The 25,752-nt window shown below is 47.2% G+C and overlaps 1 protein-coding gene across 4 annotated transcripts in view; it reads right to left on the reverse strand.

Moving 5' to 3' along the window:
• The window catches only part of DOP1B (DOP1 leucine zipper like protein B), a 735,954-nt gene that overhangs the window by 537,188 nt on the left and 173,014 nt on the right, over positions 1 to 25,752 (reverse strand). For all 4 annotated transcript variants that reach the window (XM_078656883.1, XM_078656881.1, XM_078656882.1 and 1 more), the window contains exons 3-5: positions 7,964 to 8,145; positions 7,701 to 7,871; positions 4,495 to 4,684 (exon numbers count right to left, since the gene is read on the reverse strand). In XM_078656883.1, the coding sequence (XP_078513009.1) occupies positions 4,495 to 4,684; positions 7,701 to 7,871; positions 7,964 to 8,145 (543 nt within the window). The remainder of the gene's footprint in view (positions 1 to 4,494; positions 4,685 to 7,700; positions 7,872 to 7,963; positions 8,146 to 25,752) is intronic.

The raw sequence follows: 25,752 nt of genomic DNA on the forward strand, positions 1-25,752 counted from the left end.
ATTTTCAATGCTTGTTTTACATACTGCCTGAAGAGAAGTTGAATGAGAATTAGGAACCTCTTTGATGATTTAGAAAGAAAGCACACAGAAGACCTTTTAAAAGTGTTATTAGTACCATCCACAAGGAAAGGGTTGGCCAGGGAGTGCGAAAGGGAAAGGAGGAGCCATATCTCGAATGGCTAAATTAAGCCAAGGAACCAGTCATGAAACAGAAAACAAACAAATAACAGAGCTGGTAACTGCACACCTCTCCTTTAGTTAGGAGGGTGAAAGAAAGAAAATAAAGATTTAATATTTAGCACATCAGGACTATCACTGTAAACTGGAAGGGCTCCACCTCACCAAACCCATGGCTCCCTACCTCATTTAGAGGTTGGGTAACCTCGTGGTTTCAAACAGGGCCGCCAGGCCAATGCATCAGAAGGCATGTCCTTGATCTTTCCATAAATCTTTCTTGCACAGGATCAGACTAACAAGCTCAATCGCCCCCACACACAGTGAGAGCACTTACTTTGCATCAGGTCCAAGGACCCTTTTTTTCTTAGAAACATACACACACCTGAGTAGGCTGTCATGATAAGGCAATTCTTTTTCATCTGAAGTGTGACTTGCTGTGTTTGTGGAAGACTTTTTGCCAAACATGCTCTGCTGCACAGGCAAAGCACAATAGACTGGGCAGGAGGCTACCCCACTGGGTCAGCGGAGACGTCTGGAAGGCAGGGTTATAAATGACCCCAAAAGATGTATAAAGATTGACAAACAAGAACAGTATTGCATCTTAGCGAGCAGTGAATTTCTTGAACAGAGACTAGGCCAAGCGATTTAAAAAGATGTCTTCATAACAAACAAAGTCAATGGTTCACCTACATCGGGTAAAACTGCAAACTATAAAACAAAAGAACTCCCACTTAAGCCTCACCACTCAGGAACATAAAATTGTGAAATAAATACTTGTAAAATAAATTAACACAGATAGAAAAAAGGCACTCATACAACTCTTTTTGAGCCTCCGCTATATTGCATCTCCAAACATGCTAAACTTGCCATTGATGTTAAAGAAATTATTTGAAGAAATGGCCACAAATGCAATGGCTAAACATATTGCCCAGAAGAGGAGAGGAAAGTGGCGCCAATTTCGAAGAATGCAATGGCAACAGCACCCAAAGTGGTAGAAAGGGTTATGCGGAAAAGAGAAGAAGCACTTAAAATCCAATAGAAAAGAAAGAATAATGGGGAACTGTCCAACTCAAATGATGGGACCAAGGATGATTGTGTAAAATTACTGATATTGAAAGTAATAAGTGCCCAATATATTTACTTGATTAAATCCCTCAAGTTAGTGGTTACTGATTCACAAAGGTGTACGGGCAGAGCCCGGACACATTTTTCAGCTGCAACTGTAAGCAACCAAGCTGACAACTTGAGCTACATCAAATTGGTGAATAGGCTTATCAATGCTGACTGCACGTGTGACGGAGGTGCTATATATTGGTTACCCTCCTCCGTGTGAGAAATGCACCAGTTACAACAAAGGTATCAAGTTTACCTGAGAAAAGGACAGAGTTTCCTTGTGCCCTTAGTACAACGGCCTTCCCAGGTCCCCAGATTCTTGCTTCACTGGATGGCTGACACTTGTTTGGCATAGCAGCTGTCCACTCGAAGGAAGCTCACTCTCTACTCACCTCTTTGGACAACTTCAGTTCCCATTAAGAGGAATAGATGAATACCTCTAAGAGTTGAAGAACATGCTCTGTTTTAGCATGTATAGAGACTCCCCATACCTCAACCTGGCCCAGTTACTGTGTCTTCTTCTGTCATCTTCCCTGCCTTTTCAGCAGCTGCAAACTAGCACTGAAGCTTAGCTTGGCAGAGGTCCTTGCACAAGAGGCCTGGTCAGCACTGTTTCCTTGAAAAGCAGTAGCAATGAAATTCTGAAGTGCTGAGCAGGCCGGTGGGTGAATCTGAGGAGAGAGCGCTGGTGTGAGCACAGGTTCAGAAGAATGGGTATCCTGCATTCTTGAGAATGTATATGTCTGGGTACATTAGGTTTCTAAGCACATATGCATGTGTGCTGGAGGGTGCAAGAGTGTACAATTCACGTATACAATTTCTGCCATAAACAAATGCTGTAAACTAGCAAACATTTCGTATATATTGTTACACAGAGCACAAGTACCTTGGCTGGTTTCAAAACTAGAAATGTTTTTTTTTCATAACTTTATTTCCTGTAGTATAGATTTCCTATATAAAAAATGCATTTCATTTTTTATGTCGTCACTGATGGTGCTATCTTTCATCTGATCAATGATCTCCAGTGATTCATTATTAGGAATCTTGCTACTGATGATTCCACAAAGATTCAATTATTTTGTATTTCAAATAGTGTAACTTAAAAGAGATATAGTATCATGGGCAAGGCTGATACCAATGGCCTGTCCAATTACACTGCACACCTATCCTCTACGTAATATTGAGTGTGTGACCTGCAAATTACTAAATTGTTTAAGTGCTCTGGAGCGAGTCAGGGTCAGAGTACACAAACACATTGGATCATCAGATGATTCAAGCCCAGAGGATTAGGATGAACTGCAAAACTCAACTTCTGCCAAGCTTTTATTGACAGTTAATTTACCCTTGCTCCCCCCATTTTTCCGTCAGACCTTCCCAGCCAGGTGACGTTTAGCCAATATTGTTGATGCATGCATTAAATCATCTTGAAATATACATTTGGCATTGTTTATGATCCCTTGCCACCCAAATGTTACCACACAATACCAAATCTGCTTCTTAATCTGAGATATTTAAAGAAACAGAAATAGTGCTTTATGTTTACATTCCATAGGTTTATTTCAATTCTTTAAATAACACACACTGTGCTATTATTCACATTTGGGTGCCTTCACAGATTTCCACCATAAGCCCCTCTCTAAAGCCTGACATGATCAATTCTCATTTCAAATCTAAATTCAGTAATACTGATGACATCGCCTGAGTTCATTGTTTTTATATAAAATTAATTGGGTACAACCTTTGGGCCCATAGGACCATTCTCCAACATTGAATGACGTTTTGAAGTTGGAAATGACTAGCTGCTACAAAATAGCGCTCCAGGTCAAGCAATACCCATATTCTTTCGGTTCAGTGGAGGTACAACTTCTTCCAGCTAGTCTTATGAACCTATTCGGACAAGATGAATGCTATTTCTGTATTGAGTTTATCAAAACTTCAACTGTACTGTGGTTGGAATAAAAAGAAGGATTGGGAAAGTGCCACTATTTTTATTATATTCATGAGCAATGCTCAAAAAGAAGAATCCGATCGAATCAAGTTGTGATATCCTTTTAGCAGAGGTAAAGTTATTCACAATCAAAGGAACTTTAACTCTGAGCAGTGCAAAGAGACAGGAATTGGTTATAAAAATTGGCAACCGTTAAGTTTATCTTGTTGAAACTTTAGAGATTACCATTAGACTAGCTTGGATAATAGTGGGCAATTATGACATTCAAGGGGCCTCAACAATGTAGCTCTCCCGGCTAATTTAGTTATCTTTTTTAACATGAGAATGAAAATGCAGATTGACTCTTTAAGATTGGCAAAACAGTTACAGAAAATGCCATAGCGGATGTAATAGTGAAGGCAAATTGATGCATACGGTGTGGGAATGCACGGTACTGTCACACCTTTGGGCAGGGGTACAAAGCACTGTTGCGAGAATTATTAATGTGTGGTGGGAGATCAACACACAGGTTATATGCCTGGGGATCTGAGACCAGTCTCTCCGAGACACAGCATACTGTTTTGTAATATTGCTCTTACAGTAGCCAAAGGAGATATGATCATTGGGGGAGCATGGACTTGCGTCTTGAGGAGCAGGGCTTGCAGCATGGACTGGTGCATGAAAGCTGAAGAGTCAGTTTACAGGGCAAGGGGATGCCCAAGAAAATTCGAAAAGATCTGGTGCCCCTGGCGTGTTGGTCTTGAACAACACTAAACATTAACTTCCAGCAGTCCTGGCAACTGGCGATTCACTGGAGTGGTCTATTATCGCCTGAGCTGTACAAGTCCTAGAAAAGACTGTTGGAAGCCCGCTGGGTGGTTACGCTGGTACGGCGCACTGGTGGAAGTTGCCACTAATGACAAACACCATTGTGAAATGCTGCCCTGACCTGGCACGTACTGTATCTATACTATGTCACAATCAGCATGCTTTACTTGAGAAGATACATAAAATAGTTTTAAGGAAAAAAAATACTGGAGGGGCAACTGGGGCACATCCAAATCTCATAGGTGGCGGAAAATAAAAACAGCAAAAATGGTACTGCTGCTAATCAAAGTGAGACCGGAGAGCTTCACCCTGAAACGTCATAGTATTGTAACCACTCAAAAAGCAGAAGAAGGTCCCCAACATTTAACACAAACATATTAAAACAAAGATCTATTACAGATCTGCTAAATCAGTCTGTTAAAGTTATAACAACAACATTCCTGACTTACCGCCAGTTTATAGTCCGATCCTAGAATGTACTTTTGCTTTCTCCCAGGCAATGCTCTATTGATGTGGCTGACGACAAAGAGAGAGGCAGGAAGTCTGATGGAAGAGCTGATCAGTACACTGCCCCAGAGAGCGCCATATAACACCTCTTGTCCTACTTGTAAAGATAGCCGCTGAAGCAGAATGTCAGTCCTGAAAAAGAATATACATATATTCATAAGGACACATTGGAGCCTGGGTCAGAGGCATTTGAAAGATACATTTGGTCTCAATGCACATGGGTTTTGCATATATTTCTGGTATCATTCATGAGGTAGTGCTATTCTATGACTGCTGTATTTAGAGAGGGCTGTGCATGCTTGCCCTCTGGCTGCGCATGGCATGTACAGCCCAAGATCTTTAGCAAGCAGAACTTTGTCTGATTTGTTTTTTCACACATATTTAGAGTTTTTGAGCAGATGTCCATCTCGGCAGGTCATCATTCAGTGTTATTCAGGTAACAAGGTACCTTGGTCATTTCGGAGGGAAAAGTTGGCAACCATTTTACATGGCTAGTCCATTCTCCCCAACAGTTCCGATTTAATTTTGTGGGTGTTCAATTCTCATTGTGGGCAAGTGTTCAGGAAGTCCTTAATTCAAATTCATAATATGCTATCTATGGACCACATAGTTTCTTAAATTTTCATGTGTGGTTTCTACTCTCAAAAATGCCCTTTCTGCCCCTTACACTGGTCCATAGATATACACCGAGTGTCCCATGTCTGGGAGTTCATACTATACTATTCTCTGACTATATCCCACTTAGAAACTATTAGGCCTAGAGAGCTGAATGGTGGTTTCTTTCTAGTCCTAGCCATACCGTTCAGCATGCCCAGTACTATATACTGGTGCGTGAGTGGAATCTCTTGCCATCAACACTGCAGAAAGCGAGACAAGAATTAATTCCAGAATTCCCTGTACAACTCTGCAATTCCATATGGTGCAGCGGAAGGAGCCATCTTCCCTCCAACATTTCAGAGACTTGTTATTCATCATCATGCCCATTTTGTAAGTCCTATGAGTATCTTGAGCTAAATAAACCACAGGTTGGCTTTAATGGCCACCTCCTTTGGATACATCAATGCTGCTTACAAGTCTATATCCAACAGGGTTTTCACGTCCCTTTCCCATCCATTCCCAAGTTTGACCAATCTGTTGGGCATATTATTCACCAGTTTCTTGTAGAGAGAAGATATGGCTCAATTTACTAATTGGTAAATAAGGACCCGTCTTTCTATAGGACTGATTTCAGGGAGGTCTTGCCAGTCGATAGAGTGTATGAATAGGGCGTGATGGAGTTAAGTGTATCAACATCTCTGTGACTGTGAGATCTATATTCTTCCATCAGTTATTTGCTTCCCCCTGATCCTGCCACATATTTGACTTAGAGAAACCAATACGATTACAGTGTTGGAAACATTGCAAATGTCTTAGTCTCTAGCCAGAACTGGCCCTCATTTATTGGGGCATCTCTTGTTAACCTTCTCCACCTAACAAGCACTGCTGTGGTAGAGTGCCAGGCCTCGCTCACCGCTTTTGTTGTGCTAGGCAGATGTCTTACTTTTCAATAATCCTCCATAAATGTAGTGCTGGTGGGAGTGCTTCCCCCATCGCCAATCTATCCAGTTTGACTGAAGGTTTCTGAATGTTATAGATGAATCCAATACTTTATTTCATGCAACTGGTGTCCAAGTAATAATACCTTACATTGGGCAACCCTAGTCCTCCATGCTAGACCGTTCTATATAGTGAGCTTAATAAGGGGCATATCCCCATTCCATTGCAAACACCCCAGTTTCCCTTCCATTATTTTAAAGAAGGCATCAGTGAACACATCGGGTGTATTGAAATGCACAGGTACATTTAGGCAGCAAAATCATCAAACACAACCACCATTTCCATCATGGAGAGTGGCAGCTTCTGCCAACACTGGAACCCTGTCAATATTTTATGCCTTAGTGCCGGCTTTGTACAGTAAACTTTCAATGCTAATACTGTGGCTTTCCCTGCCTCTATCAGCTAGTCCAGATATGCCCTTTGCTCTATTTCAAGCAGTAGTATTTCCCTAGTCATGGGAGATTTTACTGGTCTTTCTCATCTCTCTAAGATTTTTTTCCCTTGCTGTCATTTACACCAGTTTTGCTGCATGATGGAACTTTTAAGCTCATGTTTACAATGCAGAAAAACACACAAAACTGCCAGTCAGAAAATGTAGTGTAGGTAATCAATATAATTTGAAAATAGGTCTAATGGCAAACAATAGTGATTGTAAAATACCGTAGTATTAAAATTTTTACCTAGCGCAGGATGTTGTGATAAAGACCAGGGCACGGTAAACTAACATGCTATTCCAGTTTTCTTATTAAAATGGTGAAAACAACATTTGCAAAATCCAGAAGGCATTTAGTTCCTCTAGGCCACTGGATCCCACTTTTAATCAATGGTAAGTGTTCTATCAATGGGGCATCCCTTTTAGGATGCACACACCCTCACCCACGAAGGTGGCATGCTTCATGATCCGGCTGTGCTCCTTGCTGGGAGAACACTGCAATACTAGCGGGCCAAGACCGGGCTCTTTACTAGAGATCTTTAGCGATCTTTACGCTTGGTATATTCACTGCCTTTTTCCGAATCGTAAGTGAATTGTGGTAGACTAGGAAAGTGATTTAAGCTTGGCTATGGACAATCCTATCACTGGAGCTTTATTCTCAGCGATTGTTCACTCCATTTTTAGATGGACATGGTGAAGTAATTTCATAACCTCGATCAAATGGTGATGCATGTTGCACCTTTATGTTGTCTATTGTCTTTCAAATTTCTACAAGTCACGATGGGACCCTGAACTCTAATGCAAGAGCTTATAGTTTTGCTCTAAATGTGAAATTTATACAACATTTGGCATCACAAAACATTGAACCCAGGAAGTAGAGTTTCCAACTTTAGTTACTGAGGAATTGCCACAGACCAGTTCAGGGAGAGCATGCTATTCCTCTAATGCCTCCCAAACCCCGCCCCCCACCCAGGCCTCCCTCCCCCTCTCCCCCCCCCCCCCACCTCGTTGGTTAAATAAAGTATTATTTGGCCTGAAACTGGTTGTAGCAGATGTCCCGGCAACCAAACAAGAGACAATTTTTTTTTCAAGTATGCACTTTTAATGCATGGATCCTACCTGTCATAAATTTCCGAGCCTTCCTCCAAGCCAGGCAGGAGTCCAGTTACGAAGGCCTGCAGACTCGGCAGCAGTGATTTCTGAAGAGGAAGAAAATAAGTCTCGTAGAGGCCCAGGAGAACAGGCCTCACTGACATGGCGGCATTTGACAACAGCGGGAACAGCCCAGAACTTTGAGGAGAAAAAGAGAAGTTTGTAAGTAACTCCAACAATGCATACCACACTTAGATGAAAAAACACGAGCTTTCGAAAAGCAGTTTTACCTGTACAGGAATAAGTCCTTGGCCAGCCATTTTGTGCCGATGATTTTAAAGATGATTTCATAGGTCTCGAGCGCTTTTAAATGGACTCCACTGGGGAGGGCTGGATGTAGGCACTGCGCTAACCTCTTGCTGATAATCAGGCGTCTGGGTAGGAGGGAGTACTTCAAATTGCTTTGTAAAGCCTGGAAAACACATACATATTCACAGATAAGTAAAAACCAGTATCCTAAACCTTGCACTTATGAAAAAAATGAAAAGTCAGGATTTTATTTTGAAAATTTGCACAAATTAATAATGGTGACATTACCAAAATAATTTAAAAAAAACATAGGCTCCATTCAGCTTCTCTTAAAGGGGCCGATTTTCAGCCCATTTTGAGCACCTAAGTTTGAATTTACGAAAATTATATGGAAATCCAAATTGAAATTTTACCTCCTTAAGATATACGTATGAGTGCAAAGATCCTACCAGAAATCACGCTGTCGCAAATTTAAGGTTAGCAACAGCATTAAGGGCATTCTTAGGTCTGGTAAAAGCAGGCAGCATAAACTCATAAGTTTGTAGGTGGGAGCCTGCCCTGGAAGGGCACAAATATTTGGGGCCGTCAAAAGTCGGAATTCAGTATAGTTTTAGGATGGGAGCACCCCATATACAATGAGGACATAAGAGAAGGGGTTTCTCCAGGAGAAAATATATTGCCCTCTTGGAGAAAAAAAAGGTGCATGTGCAAAAGCAGATTTGGTTGACTCTTTTTAGGTCGAGGGACCGACGGCTGGCTTGCCAGCCGGAAGTCGGTAGATTTAATGAGTTTCAGTAGGGCAGTTAAACCCGCCTCTCTGCTCTGTTTCTCCTCCATTGGCTGGCTTCTTAAACGGACGCCAGCCATTGGAGGAGAGAGGCGTCCCTCCAAAGAAGCTCTGCCTCTTTCGGATTCGGGGGCGTGTTCGCGCTGTTCTTTCCACTTTTAAGCCATGCCCTCGAATTAGACATTTTTGGAAGCTTGCGGCGGCCATTTTTTCTTTTTTTTAGCTTTGTTGTGAGAAATTGTGCTTCCTCGTTGTGCTTGTGTCTCTCTGGAGGGAGTGGCTGCCGACCTCTGCACCATGAGCAGCCACAAGCAGGACGGGGAGCACTTGAGCAGCGTCGAGGAGTAGGTGAGGCGCCCTCGGGTGCTTGTGTGAGCCGCCGGGGCCGTGCTCTGGTGACCCTTTGCTTTGAGCTCTTTTGTGGCCGGCTCGGCGCTATTTTACTTAACTTGACAAGCTCTTCCGTGTTATGCCCGGCGCTGAGGGCTCTGCATTGGCTCCCTGTTAGGGACAGGGTGAAATTCAAATCACTCTGTATAGCCCATAAAGTTCTGCATGGGGTAGGCCCACCTATCCTGGGGGAGATGGTTCAGCCTTACAAGGCTTCTCGCTCTCTTCGCTCCGACCATCAACATCTTCTTCAGATCGGGAGGGTGAAGAGGGCTAGAACCGGTGGCAGAAGGTTTTCGATAAATGTGGCCACTTTGTGGAATTCACTGCCCCTACAACTTCGCTCGGAAGCTAGTCTTCTCCGGTTCCGCAAACTTTTAAAGACGTTTCTGTTTTCTGTTTAACCCTGCATTATTCTTTGGTAGCGTTATTATCTGGCGAGCGCTGGGATGCCTATTTGGTAACCAGGCGCTATACAAAACTCAGAATAATAATAATAATAATAATAGACCATGGGAGCAAGAGCTGCCACTCACTCTTCCTCTGCCATTGTTTCCCGGTCGGGGTCGGGTTTGCTTCCTCTTTCCTCCTGGAGCCCTTCGCCGCTCCCTTCGCCTCAGTTCTTTCCATTGTGCACCTGTGCACTGTTGAGGTCCGGGCTAGGGGCGCTCTCTCACCCCCTACACCTGGCATGGGGGCAGCTCGGCCACTTTGGCTTATGCTCGCCGCCGGCCGTCCTTCCGCACAGCTGGCTTGACCTCTCGGCGCTCGGGTAGGAGCTGCACTTGTGCCCTCAGGCTGCTGCTGCTGACCTGCACCAGTCACGGCCAAGAGCCCGTGTTTCCTACATAGTGGGACAATTGCCCCATTCTGCTCTGTTCATGAGTGTTCATCTAGTTGACTTGGGGCAGGAACACAGCAGTACTACGGGTATGTTCGCTGCTGTCATTCCGCTAGTTGGGAACTGAGGGCTTGCCCACCCTTGGTTTTCATGTAACCCTACAGCGTGCGCTGCTCTGTGGACCACTTCCTCAGTGGTCGTGTGCGGGGATAACTCCGTGGTCAGCTCACAGCCTCGCATGAGGGCAGTCGGATGGATAAACTAGTGTTATTTTTAAGCGGTTACTTGTTTACTCCTTTAAACGTGGTGGTGGCCGGGTGGGTGTCGGCACTCGTCTCAGTGTGTATTTGACAGTTTTTGTGTTCGCTGCAGCGCGATTTGTGCGGGGCTCGGTAATAGGACCCAGTCATGGAACGCTCGCGCACCTCTGAGGGGCCGCGAGGCAGCGCGCGCTGGGCACCAGGCACTAATGAGGGCGCAGCTGTGGGCGCTGGGCTCCGGCCGAGCCTCTCTGCCCCTGTCGACCGGTGAGGCTCGGCGTGCTGGGAACGGCCCTGCTCGGATACCACTGCGCCGAGCTGCAGCGAGGTCTTGCCTGCCTGAGGTGGGAGTGTTGCTCACAGGCCGCCTCGCAGCGCCGAAAGCAAGGGCATGCCCTTTCCGCAGGTCACCGAGCCAGGAAGCTGCTGCCAGGCAGGCTCCGAGGTTAGCGCTTCCTCGTGGATGCAGTGCCCCGAAACCCGCTGAGGTGGCCCTCTCTCTTGACACTCATGGGCATCTCTCTCGGAAAGGTCCACTCTTTAATGTGTTGTGGTTATTTTGCTATGAGGTGCATTAGCCGTGGGAGTCTGGGGGTGTGGGTTTACAATATCCGAGCCTCGACGGCCCCTACAGGGCTTTCGGCTTTAGAAGCCATGAGAATTTCTTGGCAGGCGAGCGGCCCAGATGGGATCCGTCAGCTTTTAAGAGTTGTTTAGGGTTAAGGAGCAGGATGTTACTGGAATGTAAGGGAACTGCCAGTCCATCTACGGCTGTCGTGAAGCACATGGCTTTCTCAGTACAGTCGGTTTGCTTCTGCACGCTACCCCCCCACCCCCACCCCCTCCCCCCAGACTACTTGTGAACACCAGAGTCGATTACTTAGACTTTCCTTAAGGAAAAGGTTGCACTCCCTGCCCCCAAGTCCAGCAAAACGCAGTGTAGTTATCCGTTCTCCAGGCTCCGAAATCTAACTCGTCAGCATCCATTCTCCAAGACACTTCACCCTAGAAAGAAGGCTAAAAGAGTACATACACTTCTCGCAGCCAAGTATGGCATGTCTATAACTTCTCTGCCAGTTAACATGGCCTTAATGTTCGTTTGTTATCACAAATGAGGATGCAAAGTGATGACTAGCATCCATTATTTCTTTTGTTCACGTTATTTGCTAACGGAATGCTTCTTAGTTTTTTTTAAATTTGAATTGTTTTATTGTGGATTAAGACAATCGCAATATTGAATAGGCTGCCAGTTCATTAACCACAACATAACAGAGGAGGCTTCTCTAACATTAAATAAATTAAAAACATGGCTTGTCACTCGTAGCTAAAGACACGGTCTCAAAGAGAGCTATATAATCATCCTTCACACATGCAGAATTGTAAAACCGTGAAGCAATTGGATGTGTGTATACAGCATAACATCCCACATCCTAATACGCTTTAGCTTTCTCCACTTTGGGAAGTTAATTAATCTTTGTTGTAAAGGGGACTTGTTACCAGTTTATGCTGAGTAAAGCTTTAAGCTAGGGGTGTACTTTCGATTACGTTGTGCAGCTTGTTCTCGAGGCAGAGGACTTTAAAAAAGAGGAAAAAAGGATTTCCTTTAAACCGGAAGCAAGTGCAGCAGCTTCCTGGCTTCAGAAACGTGATATATCCAGTTCCTATATGACCCTTAACAGCAACATTGTGTGCTTTTCAATTGTTTTAATAGCCCAACAAAGACCGAAATAAAGACTGCAGTAGTTCAGTTTTCACAACATATTGGCTGCTTTTGCATGGGTGTGACATTATGTTGGCAGGTAGGACAGTACCATCCTAAATTATTTTCTAGAAAAAACTGAACCTTTTACTTGCGTGTCAAAGAATACATGATTATCTAACTAGATGCCCAATGATTTTTTCCCTTTGAAGCAGGCATTGGAATATTCCCCATGGAGCTAGGCCAATTTGATTCCTGACATCTTCTGGGGTCTTTCCCCGACAATAAAATACGTTTTGCAAGCGTTTAGTCACGAAACATTATGCAACCTCGCTGTGCTTGCTCTCCTGTGTGTGGCTCTGGGTGTGTGTGTGTGGCTCTGGGTGTGTGTGTGTGTGTGTGTGGCTCTGGGTGTGTGTGTGTGGCTCTGGGTGTGTGTGTGTGTGTGTGTGTGTGGCTCTGGGTGGGTGTGTGGCTCTGGGTGGGTGTGTGGCTCTGGGTGGGTGTGTGGCTCTGGGTGGGTGTGTGTGTGGCTCTGGGTGGGTGTGTGTGTGGCTCTGGGTGGGTGTGTGTGTGGCTCTGGGTGGGTGTGTGTGTGGCTCTGGGTGGGTGGGTGTGGATCTGGGTGGGTGTGTGTGTGTGGATCTGGGTGGGTGTGTGTGTGGCTCTGGGTGTGTGTGGGTGTGTGTGTGTGTGTGTGTGGCTCTGGGTGTGTGTGTGTGTGTGTGTGTGTGGCTCTGGGTGTGTGTGTGTGTGTGGCTCTGGGTGTGTGTGTGTGTGGCTCTGTGTGTGTGTGTGTGTGGCTCTGGGTGTGTGTGTGTGTGGCTGTGGGTGTGTGGCTCTGGCTGTGTGTGTGTGGCTCTGGGTGTGTGTGTGGCTCTGGGTGTGTGTGTGTGTGGCTCTGGGTGGGTGTGTGTGGCTCTGGGTGTGTGTGTGTGACTCTGGGTGTGTGTGTGTGTGACTCTGGGTGTGTGTGTGTGTGACTCTGGGTGTGTGTGTGTGTGACTCTGGGTGTGTGTGTGTGACTCTGGGTGTGTGTGTGTGGCTCTGGGTGTGTGTGTGTGGCTCTGGGTGTGTGTGCGTGGCTCTGGCTGTGGGTGCGTGGCTCTGGCTGTGGGTGTGTGGCTCTGGCTGTTTGTGTGTGGCTCTGGCTGTGTGTGTGTGGCTCTGGGTGGGTGTGTGTGTGTGGCTCTGGGTGGGTGTGTGTGTGTGTGTGGCTCTGGTGGGGTGTGTGTGTGTGTGTGGCTCTGGGTGGGTGGGTGTGTGTGTGTGTGTGGCTCTGGGTGTGTGTGTGTGTGTGTGTGTGTGTGGCTCTGGGTGTGTGTGTGTGTGTGTGTGTGGCTCTGGGTGTGTGTGTGTGGCTCTGGGTGTGTGTGTGTGGCTCTGGGTGTGTGTGTGGCTCTGTGTCTGTGGCTCTGTGTGTGGCTCTGTGTGTGTGTGTGTCGCCATGTGTGGGTGGCTCTGTATGTGTGTGTGGGTGGTTTGTGTGTGGCTCTGTGTGGGTGTAAATGCAATAGGTCATGCATTTGCGAGCTATTAAGCTATTGGCATTGGTAAAGCTTTAAGCTAGGGGTGTACTTTCGATTACGTTATGAAGCTTGTTCTCGAGGCAGAGGACTTTAAAAAAGAGGACAAAAGGGTTTCCTTTAAACCGGAAGCAAGTGCAGCAGCTTCCTGGCTTCAGAAACGTGATATATCCAGTTCCTATATGACCCGTAACAGCAAAATTGTGTGCTTTTCAATTGTTTTAATAGCCCAACAAAGATCGAAATAAAGACTGCAGTAGTTCAGTTACACAACATATTGGCTGCTTTTGCGTGGGTGTGACATTGTTGGCAGGTAGGACAGTACCATCCTAAATTATTTTCTAGAAAAAACGGAACCTTTTACTTGCGTGTCAAAGAATACATGATTATCTAACTAGATGCCCAATGATTTTTTCCCCTTGAAGCAGGCATTGGAATATTCCCCATGGAGCTAGGCCAATTTGATTCCTGACATCTTCTGTTGTCTTTCCCTGACAATAAAATACGTTTTGCAAGCGTTTAGTCGCGAAACATTATGCAACCTCGCTGTGCTTGCTCTCCTGTGTGTGGCTCTGGGGGTGTGTGTGTGTGTGTGTGGCTCTGGGTGTGTGTGTGTGTGGCTCTGGGTGTGTGTGTGTGTGTGTGTGGCTCTGGGTGTGTGTGTGTGTGTGGCTCTGGGTGTGTGTGTGTGTGTGTGTGTGGCTCTGGGTGTGTGTGTGTGGCTCTGGGTGGGTGTGTGGCTCTGGGTGGGTGGGTGGCTCTGGGTGGGTGTGTGTGTGGCTCTGGGTGGGTATGTGTGGCTCTGGGTGGGTGTGTGTGTGGCTCTGGGTGGGTGGGTGTGTGGCTCTGGGTGGGTGGGTGTGTGGCTCTGGGTGGGTGGGTGTGGGCTCTGGGTGGGTGTGTGTGTGTGGCTCTGGGTGGGTGTGTGTGGATCTGGGTGGGTGTGTGTGGATCTGGGTGGGTGTGTGTGGATCTGGGTGGGTGTGTGTGTGGCTCTGGGTGGGTGTGTGTGTGGCTCTGGGTGTGTGTGTGTGTGTGTGTGTGTGTGTGTGTGTGTGTGTGTGTGTGTGTGTGTGTGTGGCTCTGGGTGTGTGTGTGTGTGGCTCTGGCTGTGTGTGTGTGGCTCTGGCTGTGTGTGTGTGGCTCTGGCTGTGTGTGTGTGGCTCTGGCTGTGTGTGTGTGTGGCTCTGGGTTCAAGTTCAAGTTCGGCATTTGTATAGCGCACTACTCACCCAGAGGGTCTCAAGGCGCTTGAGGGAGGGAGAGAGCATTACTTATCGAATAGCCAGGTTTTCAGCCGCTTTCTGAAGGAGAGGTGGTTCTTTGTAAGGCGGAGGTGAGTGGGGAGAGAATTCCAGGTCTTGGCTGCTAAGTAGGAGAAGGACCTTCCTCCCATGGTGGATCTATGGATGCGAGGAATTGCGGCGAGGGCTTGATTGGATGATCGAAGTTGGCGAGTGGGTGTGTAGAAGGACATTCGTGTGTTGAGGCATTCGGGTCCTATGTGGTAGAGGGCTTTGTGTGCGTGGGTGAGGAGACGGAACGTTATTCTCTTGTTGACGGGGAGCCAGTGGAGGTCTTTCAGGTGACCGGAAATGTGGGCTTGACGGGGGATGTCCAGTATGAGTCTGGCTGAGGCGTTTTGGATGCGTTGGAGTTTTTTCTGTAGTTTGGCTGTGGTTCCGGCGTAGAGGCTATTTCCATAATCCAGTCGGCTAGTGACCAGTGCGTGGGTGACTGTCTTTCTTGTTTCGGAGGGGATCCAACGGAAGATTTTTTTGAGCATGCGAAGGATGTTGAAGCATGAGGATGAGACGGCGTTGACTTGTCTGGTCATCGAGAGGGAGGAGTCCAGGATGAAGCCCAGGTTACGTGCGTGATCTGTGGGTATGGGTGCTGTACCCAGTGCCGGTGGCCACCATGAGTCGTCCCAGGCAGAGGGGGATGATCCTAGGATGAGGACTTCCGTTTTGTCCGAGTTTAGTTTTAGGCGGCTGTTCTTCATCCATTCGGCTACTTCTTTCATTCCTTCGTGTAGATTGGTTTTGGCGGGGTTTGGGTCTTTGGTGAGGGAGAGGATCAGCTGGGTGTCGTCTGCATAGGAGATGATGTTGAGGTTGTGTTGTCGTGCGATGGATGCGAGGGGGCTCATGTAAACGTTGAAGAGGGTGGGACTGAGTGAAGATCCTTGTGGTACGCCGCAGATGACTTCGGTGGCGTCTGATTTGAATGGTGGGAGGCGGACTCTCTGGGTTCTTCCGGTGAGGAACGAGATGATCCAGTCCAAAGCTTTTCCTTGTATTCCGACGTTGCTGAGGCGTTGTATGAGGGTGCTATGACCGACTGTGTCGAAGGCGGCGGAGAGGTCAAGTAGGATGAGGGCAGCTGTTTCTCCGTTGTCCAGTAGCGTTCGGATGTCGTCAGTAGCTGCGATGAGGGCAGTTTCAGTGCTGTGTTTGGCTCGGAAGCCGGACTGTGAGGGGTCGAGGGAATTATTGGATTCAAGGAAGGCGGCGAGCTGACTGTTGACGGCTTTCTCAATGACTTTGGCAGGGAATGGGAGGAGCGAGATGGGGCGGTAGTTCTTAAGTTCGGTGGGGTCTGCTGTGGGTTTCTTCAGAAGGGCGCTGAGTTCGGCATGTTTCCAGCTTTCTGGGAAGGTAGCGGAGTTGAAGGAACAGTTGATGATATCGCGGAGATGGGCTGCGATGATGGAGTCTGCTTTGTTCAAAATGTGGTGGGGACATGGGTCGGTAGGCGATCCTGAGTGGATGGAGTTCATCAGGCGGATGGTGTCTTCAGTGGTGATTGGGTTCCAGGCGCAGAGGTTGTGAGGGTGTTGTTTAGGTTCGGGAGTGGGTGGAGTGGATTGTTCTTCGGGCTGGTTTTCAAAGCTGTTATGTATGTCGGCGATTTTGTTGTGGAAGAAAGAGGATAAAGAGTCGCAGAGGTCTTGGGAGGGAGTGATGTTGTTGGTGCCGGCGGTGGGGTTGGTAAATTCTTTGACGATGTTGAATAGTTCTTTGCTGTTGTGGGCGTTGTTGTCGAGCCGATCCTTCAATGCCGATTTCTTAGTGGATCGGATCAATTGGTGGTGTTTGCGAGTGGCGTCCTTGAGGGTGGTCAGGTTGTCAGTGGTTGGGTTTTTTCTCCAGGTTTTCTCGAGGGTACGACACAACTTCTTGGATTTCTTGAGGTCATCGTTGAACCAGGGGGCTTTTTTGCTATTTTGTTTGCTCTGGTGGATTTTCAAGGGTGCTACTTCGTCAGCGCTGTGGGTGATCCATTGTGTGAGGTTGGAGGCAGCTTTGTTTGGGTCCGAAGGTATGGCAGGAGGGTTTTTGTTAAGCGATGTGGAAAGTTGGTCGGTGGTGATTTTATTCCAGTTTCTTCGAGGAATGGGTTGTGGGGGGTTGTGAGTCGAGGTCTTTTTGTAGCTGAAGTGAACGCAGCTGTGGTCCGTCCAATGGAGAGCGTTGGTGTGATCGAAGGAGATGTATTTGCTGGAGGTGAAGATAGGGTCGAGTGTGTGTCCGGCAAGGTGGGTGGGGGTGTCGACAAGTTGTTTGAGTCCGAGATTGGCCAGGTTGTCCAGAAGGGTGGTGGTGTTGCTGTGGTTGTTCTTTTCCAGGTGGAAGTTGAGGTCTCCCAGTAGGATGTAGTTTTCGGAGGTGAGGGCATGTGGGCTGACGAAGTCAGTGATATTTACGTTGAATTATGTGCGGGTACCTGGTGGTCTGTAGATGAGGGTACCTCTGAGTGTGGTCCTGGGGTCGGTGTGGATTTGGAAGTGAAGGTGTTCGGCGGTAGCGAGGTTATCATCGGAGCTGGTCGTGATTTGGATGGTGTTCTTATGGACGATGGCGATGCCTCCTCCTGTTTGGTTGGTGCGGTCTTTACGGATGATTTTGTAAGTGTCCGGGATGGCTATGGCGATGTCGGGCGCTGATGAGGTGTTCATCCAGGTTTCTGTTAGGAAGGCGACGTCCGGTGATGCAGTGTTGAGTAGGTCCCAGAGTTCAGTGGCGTGTCTGTGGACTGAGCGGAAGGATGCACTTCAGGTGGTTAGTGTCGGGGCTGTTTTTGGAGTTAGTGGGTTTGGTGTGGGTCCTGGTGCAGGCGAATTTGCAGGAGTGGCAGGCGAGGGTCCATGGGTGTGGCCTGGTGCGGCTTAGTAGCAGTTAGGGAGTCGGCCGGGGTTAAGGGCTGAGAGGGTTGCGGCGTCATAGGTAATGCGAGCGGAGTGGGAAATGCGTGGGCCAGGGGTCTGGCGCTGGGCGCGGTCCGGGCGCGGACGGGCGTAGACGGGCTTACCTTTGGCGCACCTTCGGCGCGCATAGGGCGCGTCCGCTGCGCGTGAACGCTGCGCGCGGGAACATCTGTCATATGAGGATAGAGGAAGGGGAGGGGCGAGGGAGGATCAGCTGGGAGGTGGGAGCGAGGTGGAGGGGGCGGGCTCGGAGTCACAACAACAACACAATGGCTGCAAAAGCAAAACTAATACAGGTTGGGGCACACACAGGGTAACGCTGTGGTGGGTGTGTGTGTGTGTGGCTCTGGGTGGGTGTGTGTGTGTGTGGCTCTGGGTGTGTGTGTGTGGCTCTGGGTGTGCGTGTGTGGCTCTGGGTGTGCGTGTGTGGCTCTGAGTGTGCGTGTGTGGCTCTGAGTGTGCGTGTGTGGCTCTGAGTGTGGCTGTGTGTGTGTGTGTGTGTGTGTGTGGCTCTGTGTGTGGCTCTGTGTGTGGCTCTGTGTGTGGCTCTGTGTGTGTGTGTGTGTGTGTGTCGCCATGTGTGGGTGGCTCTGTATTTGTGTGTGGGTGGCTTTGTGTGTGTGGCTCTGTGTGGGTGTAAATGCAATAGGTCATGCATTTGCGAGCTATTAAGCTATTGGCATTGTAAAGGACAATGCCATTTATTTAACGATTAAGCTATTGGCAATGTAAATGACAATGCCATTTATTTATGATAAAAAAAAATTATGAGCAATGACAATAGCTCTACCTTTAATAATGCTGAGACCATTGCATTGTAAATGCTTGTTTTACACGTTCTTTTTGATGGCATTTTCAAGACTGAAACAACTGAAACATTTACAGCTCCTTCTGTTCAACACCAAGGTATCCCCGTTTGAAACATAAGCATTCTATGTATCTCATCATTATAGCTCCTCACCACCACCTCAATATCTGTCACATATAGAACTCAATTGATCAATAAGTAGCAACCTAGGCAATCATGGTACACATTTGAAAAATTCTATTTGAAAGTTAAAAACGAAAAAATGGGCTACCAATCAATTCAAATTATGATATTTATTTGCTCATACATTTAGAAAATTAACACACAATTATATGTACATAAAATAGATAAAAAAGCAATAAAGTATGATAAAAAGTTTGTGAACATCATAAATAATACACAAATCATTTATACACAATTCATATAAAACAATTGAAATGGCCTAATGGTTCTCGACGCGCGTTTCGGCGACCAGCGCCTTCTTCTGGAGAAGCCAAAAATGTTATACAACGATATATATAAGATGGAAGTTGGGCTGCCTCAAATAATTGCTATTTTTTTTATATATAAGGCAGTTCGTTTGTCTGGTCAGAGATATTCACAACGGCAGTTAAGCAGACACGTGAATTGATGTTTATGTTGAATATCAGGATGGAAGCACGAGTTTTCTCTGATGTGGAGGTTTATGTTTAAAAATATAATCGTTCTTTAGAGCCGTATCTGGTCAAATGGAATGTAAATATCTCGCCTTCAGCACTCTAGGATAGGCTGCTCCTGATTTATTTATTTTTTTTAAACTTGTTTTTATTGTTGCATTAGCAAGCATAAAGTTGGAGGAATCATCTGCTGGCGCGGCGTCAACATTCAGCCGTGGTCAGCCAATCACGCAACTTTTCTGCATATAAAACTAGGCAATGTGGCATTTCATCCACTGAACAACAAAGGCTTTTCAAACTGGTAAGTGAGCAGGGATGCAGGCAGTGAACCCCACCTGGGGGGACAAAGAGGAACAGTAGTCGTAGAAGTCCCTGCTGTGGGGGTCGTTGGGACAGGGCCTGTGCAGGTCGAATAGTGGTGGTGTCGTGCAACTGGGGGGACAAAACTGTGGGGGGAGCATGTTGGCAATGGCAGGAGCGTAGCTAGAAGGGACGGGTGTCGGGCGATGGGCTACAGGGGGGGATTCACAACATTCATTCACATTGTGGCAGTGCAGTCAGTAGGCGAGGTCGTCCCATGTGTGGGGCAGCATGGCTATCGGCATGGGGGAGGGGGGGGGTCGATGTCTCTAAGAGGGCACGCGGCGTCGGGACCTGGCGCTGGCAGTACGGGAGTCAGCTAGGAGTCGTGGGTGCGCCCGGACGGGCGGACGGGGGGGGGGGAATGGGGGTTGGCGTGGGTGGGGCATCAGCGCGCAGGGATTGCCGGAAGCTGTGGAGGAGCATGGCCCAGTCCATCGAAATGGGATGCTTACGCGCGCCCTTAGCTTCTTCCTCTCGGAGGGCATCTTCCTCGGCTGCCGCCCACTTACAAACCGCCCCCGACCATGCCGCTATGGGGGGGCCCTCCGGGGATCGCCAATGCATAACTATGCATCGTTTCGCCAACAGTAGTGCTAAGGACACAAAGCGCCTGTGTGCTGGGGCCCGTTTGGTAATGTGAAAGATGCCCAGTGCACTAGCCTCCCAAGAGGTCAGGGTCGTGAGGCCTGTGAGTTCCGTCAGTGTGTCATGTACCGTCTGCCACAGGGAGTGGAGGTTGGGGCAGCTCCAAAACATGTGTCGAAAGTCCGCAGTGGAGGAATGACATCTAGGGCACAGGAATGTTGTCGTGGGTTAGAACTGTTGCAGTCGCGCTGGCGTGAGGTATGCCCTGTGTAGTATGTAATATTGAATGTTTTTGAAACGGGCGTTCCTAGAGACTCGTTTTGGGGCCTCGAGTGCCTTGGTCCACTCCGAGTCGTGTAAAGCACGTCCGAAATCTTCCTCCCACTTGGCCCGTAGGGTCGCCAGTGAGGCTTGCGAGAGTTCTTGGATCGATTTATAGAGCCAAGTGACTAAGTGTCGCCCTACACCCATGCGTAGGATAGTGTGTATGACTGGATGCGTGTCAGGTTCGCCGGACTGGAGATTGTGGTAAGGACGAAAGCCCTCAAGTAGCCGTCGGTGATTGAGGAATTGACCTGGGGGAGTGCATACTCGGCGGCCAGCCGGCCGAACGACTTCAGCTGACCGTCCTCAAAGAGCGACTCCATGTCCGTGATGCCGCAGCGAGTCCACTCGGCTAACATAGGAGCCGAGAAATAGAGTTCCGTCTGGGGCAGCCAACGAGCGGCAGCGACGGGGAGTACGGAACCCTTCTGGGGGAGATTCGATGGACCCGCATTATGCATTGACGCGCTATCGCAACCTGAAGGGGATATGTACGCCGTGGTTTGGTGCCCGGAAGGAGAAGACAGAGAAGCTCCGGGTTTGTAATTCTACCAGTCGGGGTACAGGCTTCCTGGGTGTATCGGTCCGCCGTCCAATATGATAACCATTGGAGCTGCGCCGCTAGGAAATATGACTCGAAGGAGGGAGCCCCTAGCCCCCCTTGCGTCGTGGGGAGTTGGATGCTTTTCAGGGCCACTCTGTGCCGGCCCGAGCCCCAGACCAGGCTGCCCAGGAGGGAGTTGAGGTCTCGGAAGAAGGACTTCGGCGGTACCACCGGTAGGTTGGTGAAATGGTAGAGGAGCCGGGGGAGCATTACCATTTTGGCTAGTGCTATCCGTCCTATCGGGGCGAGCGGGAGCTTGGTCCAGAAGGCAACTGTCGGGCGAAGGTTAGCTAGCATCCTACGGTGATTCCCGTCATAGATGTCGGAGGCTGCTCCTGATACACCGCCCCTTGACGATTGGAATCGCCGTGAACCCGTTTCTCGCCGTCCGTTGTTTAAGCTTCTACGTACATCAACGTGAAAGCCCCGTCAGGAAACCAAAAGAAGGGAATCCTCCATATCAGGAGCAGCAACACATTTAGACAGGGACCATCATATACACAAATCATACCAGGTGTCCCTACCCCTGAGTGCCCACGGCGAGAAACGCATATCTTGTTACCCAATTTATCAGGGACGATCAGATACGTACTTTGTTCCCAGTATTCCTATCCTAGAGTGCTGAAGGCGAGATATTTACATTCCATTTTACCAGATACGGCTCTAAAGAACGATTATATTTTTAAACATAAACCTCCACATCAGAGAAAACTCGTGCTTCCATCCTGATATTCAACATAAACATCAATTCACGTGTCTGCTTAACTGCCGTTGTGAATATCTCTGACCAGACAAACGAACTGCCTTATATATAAAAAAATAGCAATTATTTGAGGCAGCCCAACTTCCATCTTATATATATCGTTGTATAACATTTTTGGCTTCTCCAGAAGAAGGCGCTGGTCGCCGAAACGCGCGTCGAGAACCATTAGGCCATTTCAATTGTTTTATATGAATTGTGTATAAATGATTTGTGTATTATTTATGATGTTCACAAACTTTTTATCATACTTTATTGCTTTTTTATCTATTTTATGTACATATAATTGTGTGTTAATTTTCTAAATGTATGAGCAAATAAATATCATAATTTGAATTGATTGGTAGCCCATTTTTTCGTTTTTAACTTTCAAATAGAATTTTTCAAATGTGTACCATGATTGCCTAGGTTGCTACTTATTGATCAATTGTTTTTCCCTGACCTAGGAATCCTAGAGATTTTTTGTACTCAGGGGGTCCTCGATATTTATCTATTACATATAGAACTCAACCCAGCAGACGCATTGCATATTATTATAGTTCTACTACAGCACTGCTTTTGTGTTGCAGCAAATGTTCCCATATTTTGGTGGGCTTGTGGTGGCATCCTTGCGCCTTATATATGCTCTCCCACACGCACCACATGTCAATATTGGTTTTCCACTTTGTAACACTTAGTCGTGCGGCTGTCACCAAATGCTGGGATATGCCTATCTTTCCAGTTACAAGTCCCAATAGCAAGAGTATTTTTTCAGTATTTGTGAATCTCTCATCATCTACAATATTAACAGTCTGATTTTGGGAGTTAAATCAAGTGGGCAACCCAGAATCACACCCATTGTGTCTTGTATGGCTGTCCCAAATGGTCAAAAACCCTAAAGCCCCATACAACATCCAAAAAGTCTCCTGCTCGGTCTTACATATAACACACGTGGTTTCAGGGCTTCTATTCACATGTCAAATATGCTAGGAGGGAAATAATATATGATGGAAGTATATAAATTGAATCAGGCAAAAACTTACTGATATGGCAGATTCAGTGTGGCCATAAGTGAAAAGTCATTCTACATCTGCCAAGGGACATTTGTTCCCATGTATCTTTTAAATCGGGAAAAGTATTAGGTGTATTGATTACTAGAGATTTACATCTGGTTAAGATACGGCCAGGTGCAGCTAATTGAGAAATGGCTAGTTTCACCTCTAGCGGATGAAATCTGCATTAGGTATTAGAAACGACATAAGGGCATTATGCTAAGTATTGAAAATAATTGGGAGTGCTCTAAACTAACGTCCGTTTGTATGCCCTCGAACGATTTCACAGTGTGAAATTTAATTATGTTCCATAGAGATGATAATCCTAGTCAGTCCCATGCTCTGAAGCCCTACAGAGCCTTAACTTGTGGAAGCTTGTTCCCCTCACAAGGGAATTTCCCCGTTTAAATGTGTGTTCTATTTTCTTTACTCAAGTGAGATTTTCCATGTAGCTAGGGTAGACTTAGTTTTGAGGTGGAGGGGGTGTGCGGAGGTATTTTCCAAGCAATCATTCTCCGCTATATAAGTAAAGAATAGGGGGTCACTTCCCTATGCTCACATCACCAGCCAAATGCCGGAACTGCAGCAGATCCATAGCTCCTGTCAACAATCACTAGTAGGTGGGCACCCCTATTGTATGAAACTGGATCAATCATAGAGAGTCCCCTGTCACACGTCAATCTGCAGAATTAATTAAAGTCCACCTGAGGAGGACCACACAACTCAATATCAACGCTTTCAATTGTCTCATGAGATAAGGAAGGGTAGTATTAGGTGTAAAAAACGGGTAGTTTTCTTAGTACGTATATCTTTTTTTAAGGAGATTAATCATACTGACAGCTACCCGTCCTATTAATGATATGGGAAGAGCAGAGTACTGGAGGGTACCCCTGCAAGTATTTTCGATCTAGGGTGCAATGTTCATAGACCTAGTCTGGGCCAAATTGACCACAATGTCTACTCCCAGATATTTAAAACGAGTTCTAGTAATGACTATTCCTGCTTAGTCCATCCATGTTTCCGATTAAGCCATTTGACTAAGTGGAAATAGTCTGGTTTTGCTCCAATTTACACCCAAACCAGAGAACTTTCCAAATTAATTAGGTGAATATATGCTCATGAGGCCAGACACCTCAGGATTGCCTATGTACAGCAAAATTTAATCTGCATATAGTGAGACCGTATTCTTAATTTCCCTAGACCATCTGAAACCAGTAATGCAGGTTTGTTCTCTGAATAATGGAGCAAAGGGTTCACCCATCATGGCAAAGAGCAGGGGCGCCAGTGGCACCCCTTCTTCGTGCCTCTTATCAGTTCAAATGGCTTAGAGGGGAATCCTCCCAGCATAACTCACTCCATCAGTGTATTATATTTTAATTTAACAAAAGACAGAATATGAGGGCCAAATACTCCAAAAGAGGAAAAAGATAATTCCATGAAGGGCTAATAAAGGCCTATTCAAATCCTTCAATACCTGAGCCTTGAAGATGGCATGATATACTGCCTGGTTGATCAGTGTGGCTCTAAGCCACTCTGCACAATAGTAACCAAGTCAGTAACTTAGCAAGTCGCATAGTTAGTATTTTGGATAAAATCTTTAATTAATAACCCATTAAAGAAATCGCCCTATAGGAGACACTGGGGTGGGTAGGTTTATTGGTGTGTGGATGACTCTTCAATGTCAATCATAAGGCCACCTATTTTTCTGGCTTCAGAGTATAGATCGAGCAGTGGTTGGGCCAGTGCATCAGGGAGGCAATTAAAGAACTCCATCAGCAGACCATTATGTTCCAGTGATGTACCTTTCGATAGTTGGGAGATGGCAACTATGATCTCATCTATAGCAAGTCGTTCATCCAAGATGATCCACTGGTCAGCAGTAAGGTGCGGGATATGGATACTGGCTATGTAGGTTCTCTGGTGGCAGGGACATGGGGTCCGCAAAGAGTGATTTATAGTACTGTTCAAAATTATGGCTTTCAGAGTACTGCATAGAGTACCGACCGCCTCCCCAGGGCTAAAAAACATGATCTCATATGCCAACGACACCCAGCTGATCCTCTCCCTCACCAAGGCCCCCACCGCCGCCAAATCCAAACTCCACGAAGGAATGAAAGCCATCGCCGAATGGATGATGAACAGCTGCCAGAAACTGAACTCGGACAAGACGGAGGTCCTCATCATCGGTTCCACCCCCTCCGCCTGGGATGACTCATGGTGGACGGCCGCAGTGGGAGCTGCACCGATGCCCACTGACCACGTACGCAACATGGGGGTTATCCTGGACTCAGGGCTGACAATGACCTAGCAAGTAAACGCGGTCTCCTCCTCCTGCTTCAACACCATCCGCATGCTCCGCAAGATCTACAAATGGATCTCCAGCGGAACCAGAAGGACAGTCACCCAGGACCTCGTCCGCAGCAGACTGGACTACGACAACGCTCTCTACTCAGGAACCTCAGCCAAACTCCAGAAACGACTTCAACGCATACAGAACGCCTCTGCACGTCTCGTCCTCGACAGCCCCCGCCACAGCCACATCACAGCCCACCTGACAGCCGGCGGCAGATCATTCTCCCACCTTGCCGCTAATACCTTGAACACCTTCCCTATCCGCCCACGACAGACTCAGGACCTGTTGGCCTTCAGGAGACTCCTCATGACCTGGCTGTTGGAGCAGTAGCAGCAACCCCTCCCCGCCCCCCCCTAGCGCCTAGAGACCCTCATGGGTAAGTAGTGCGCTCTACAAATGTAGTGATTGATTGATTGTGGCTATGTACCTCATTCACGTCACCCAATGCAGAAATTTACCAGATTTATTACCATAATGATATTGGGAGAACCTGCCAAATGTTCTGGCTTTGTCTACCTGCATTTGTTGGAATTTGCCTCAGTAGCATCATTCCTTAGTTTCTGTTGTACTATC

The sequence above is a fragment of the Lissotriton helveticus genome, chromosome 8 (assembly GCF_964261635.1).
Source record: "Lissotriton helveticus chromosome 8, aLisHel1.1, whole genome shotgun sequence".
NCBI classification, from domain to species: domain Eukaryota; kingdom Metazoa; phylum Chordata; class Amphibia; order Caudata; family Salamandridae; genus Lissotriton; species Lissotriton helveticus.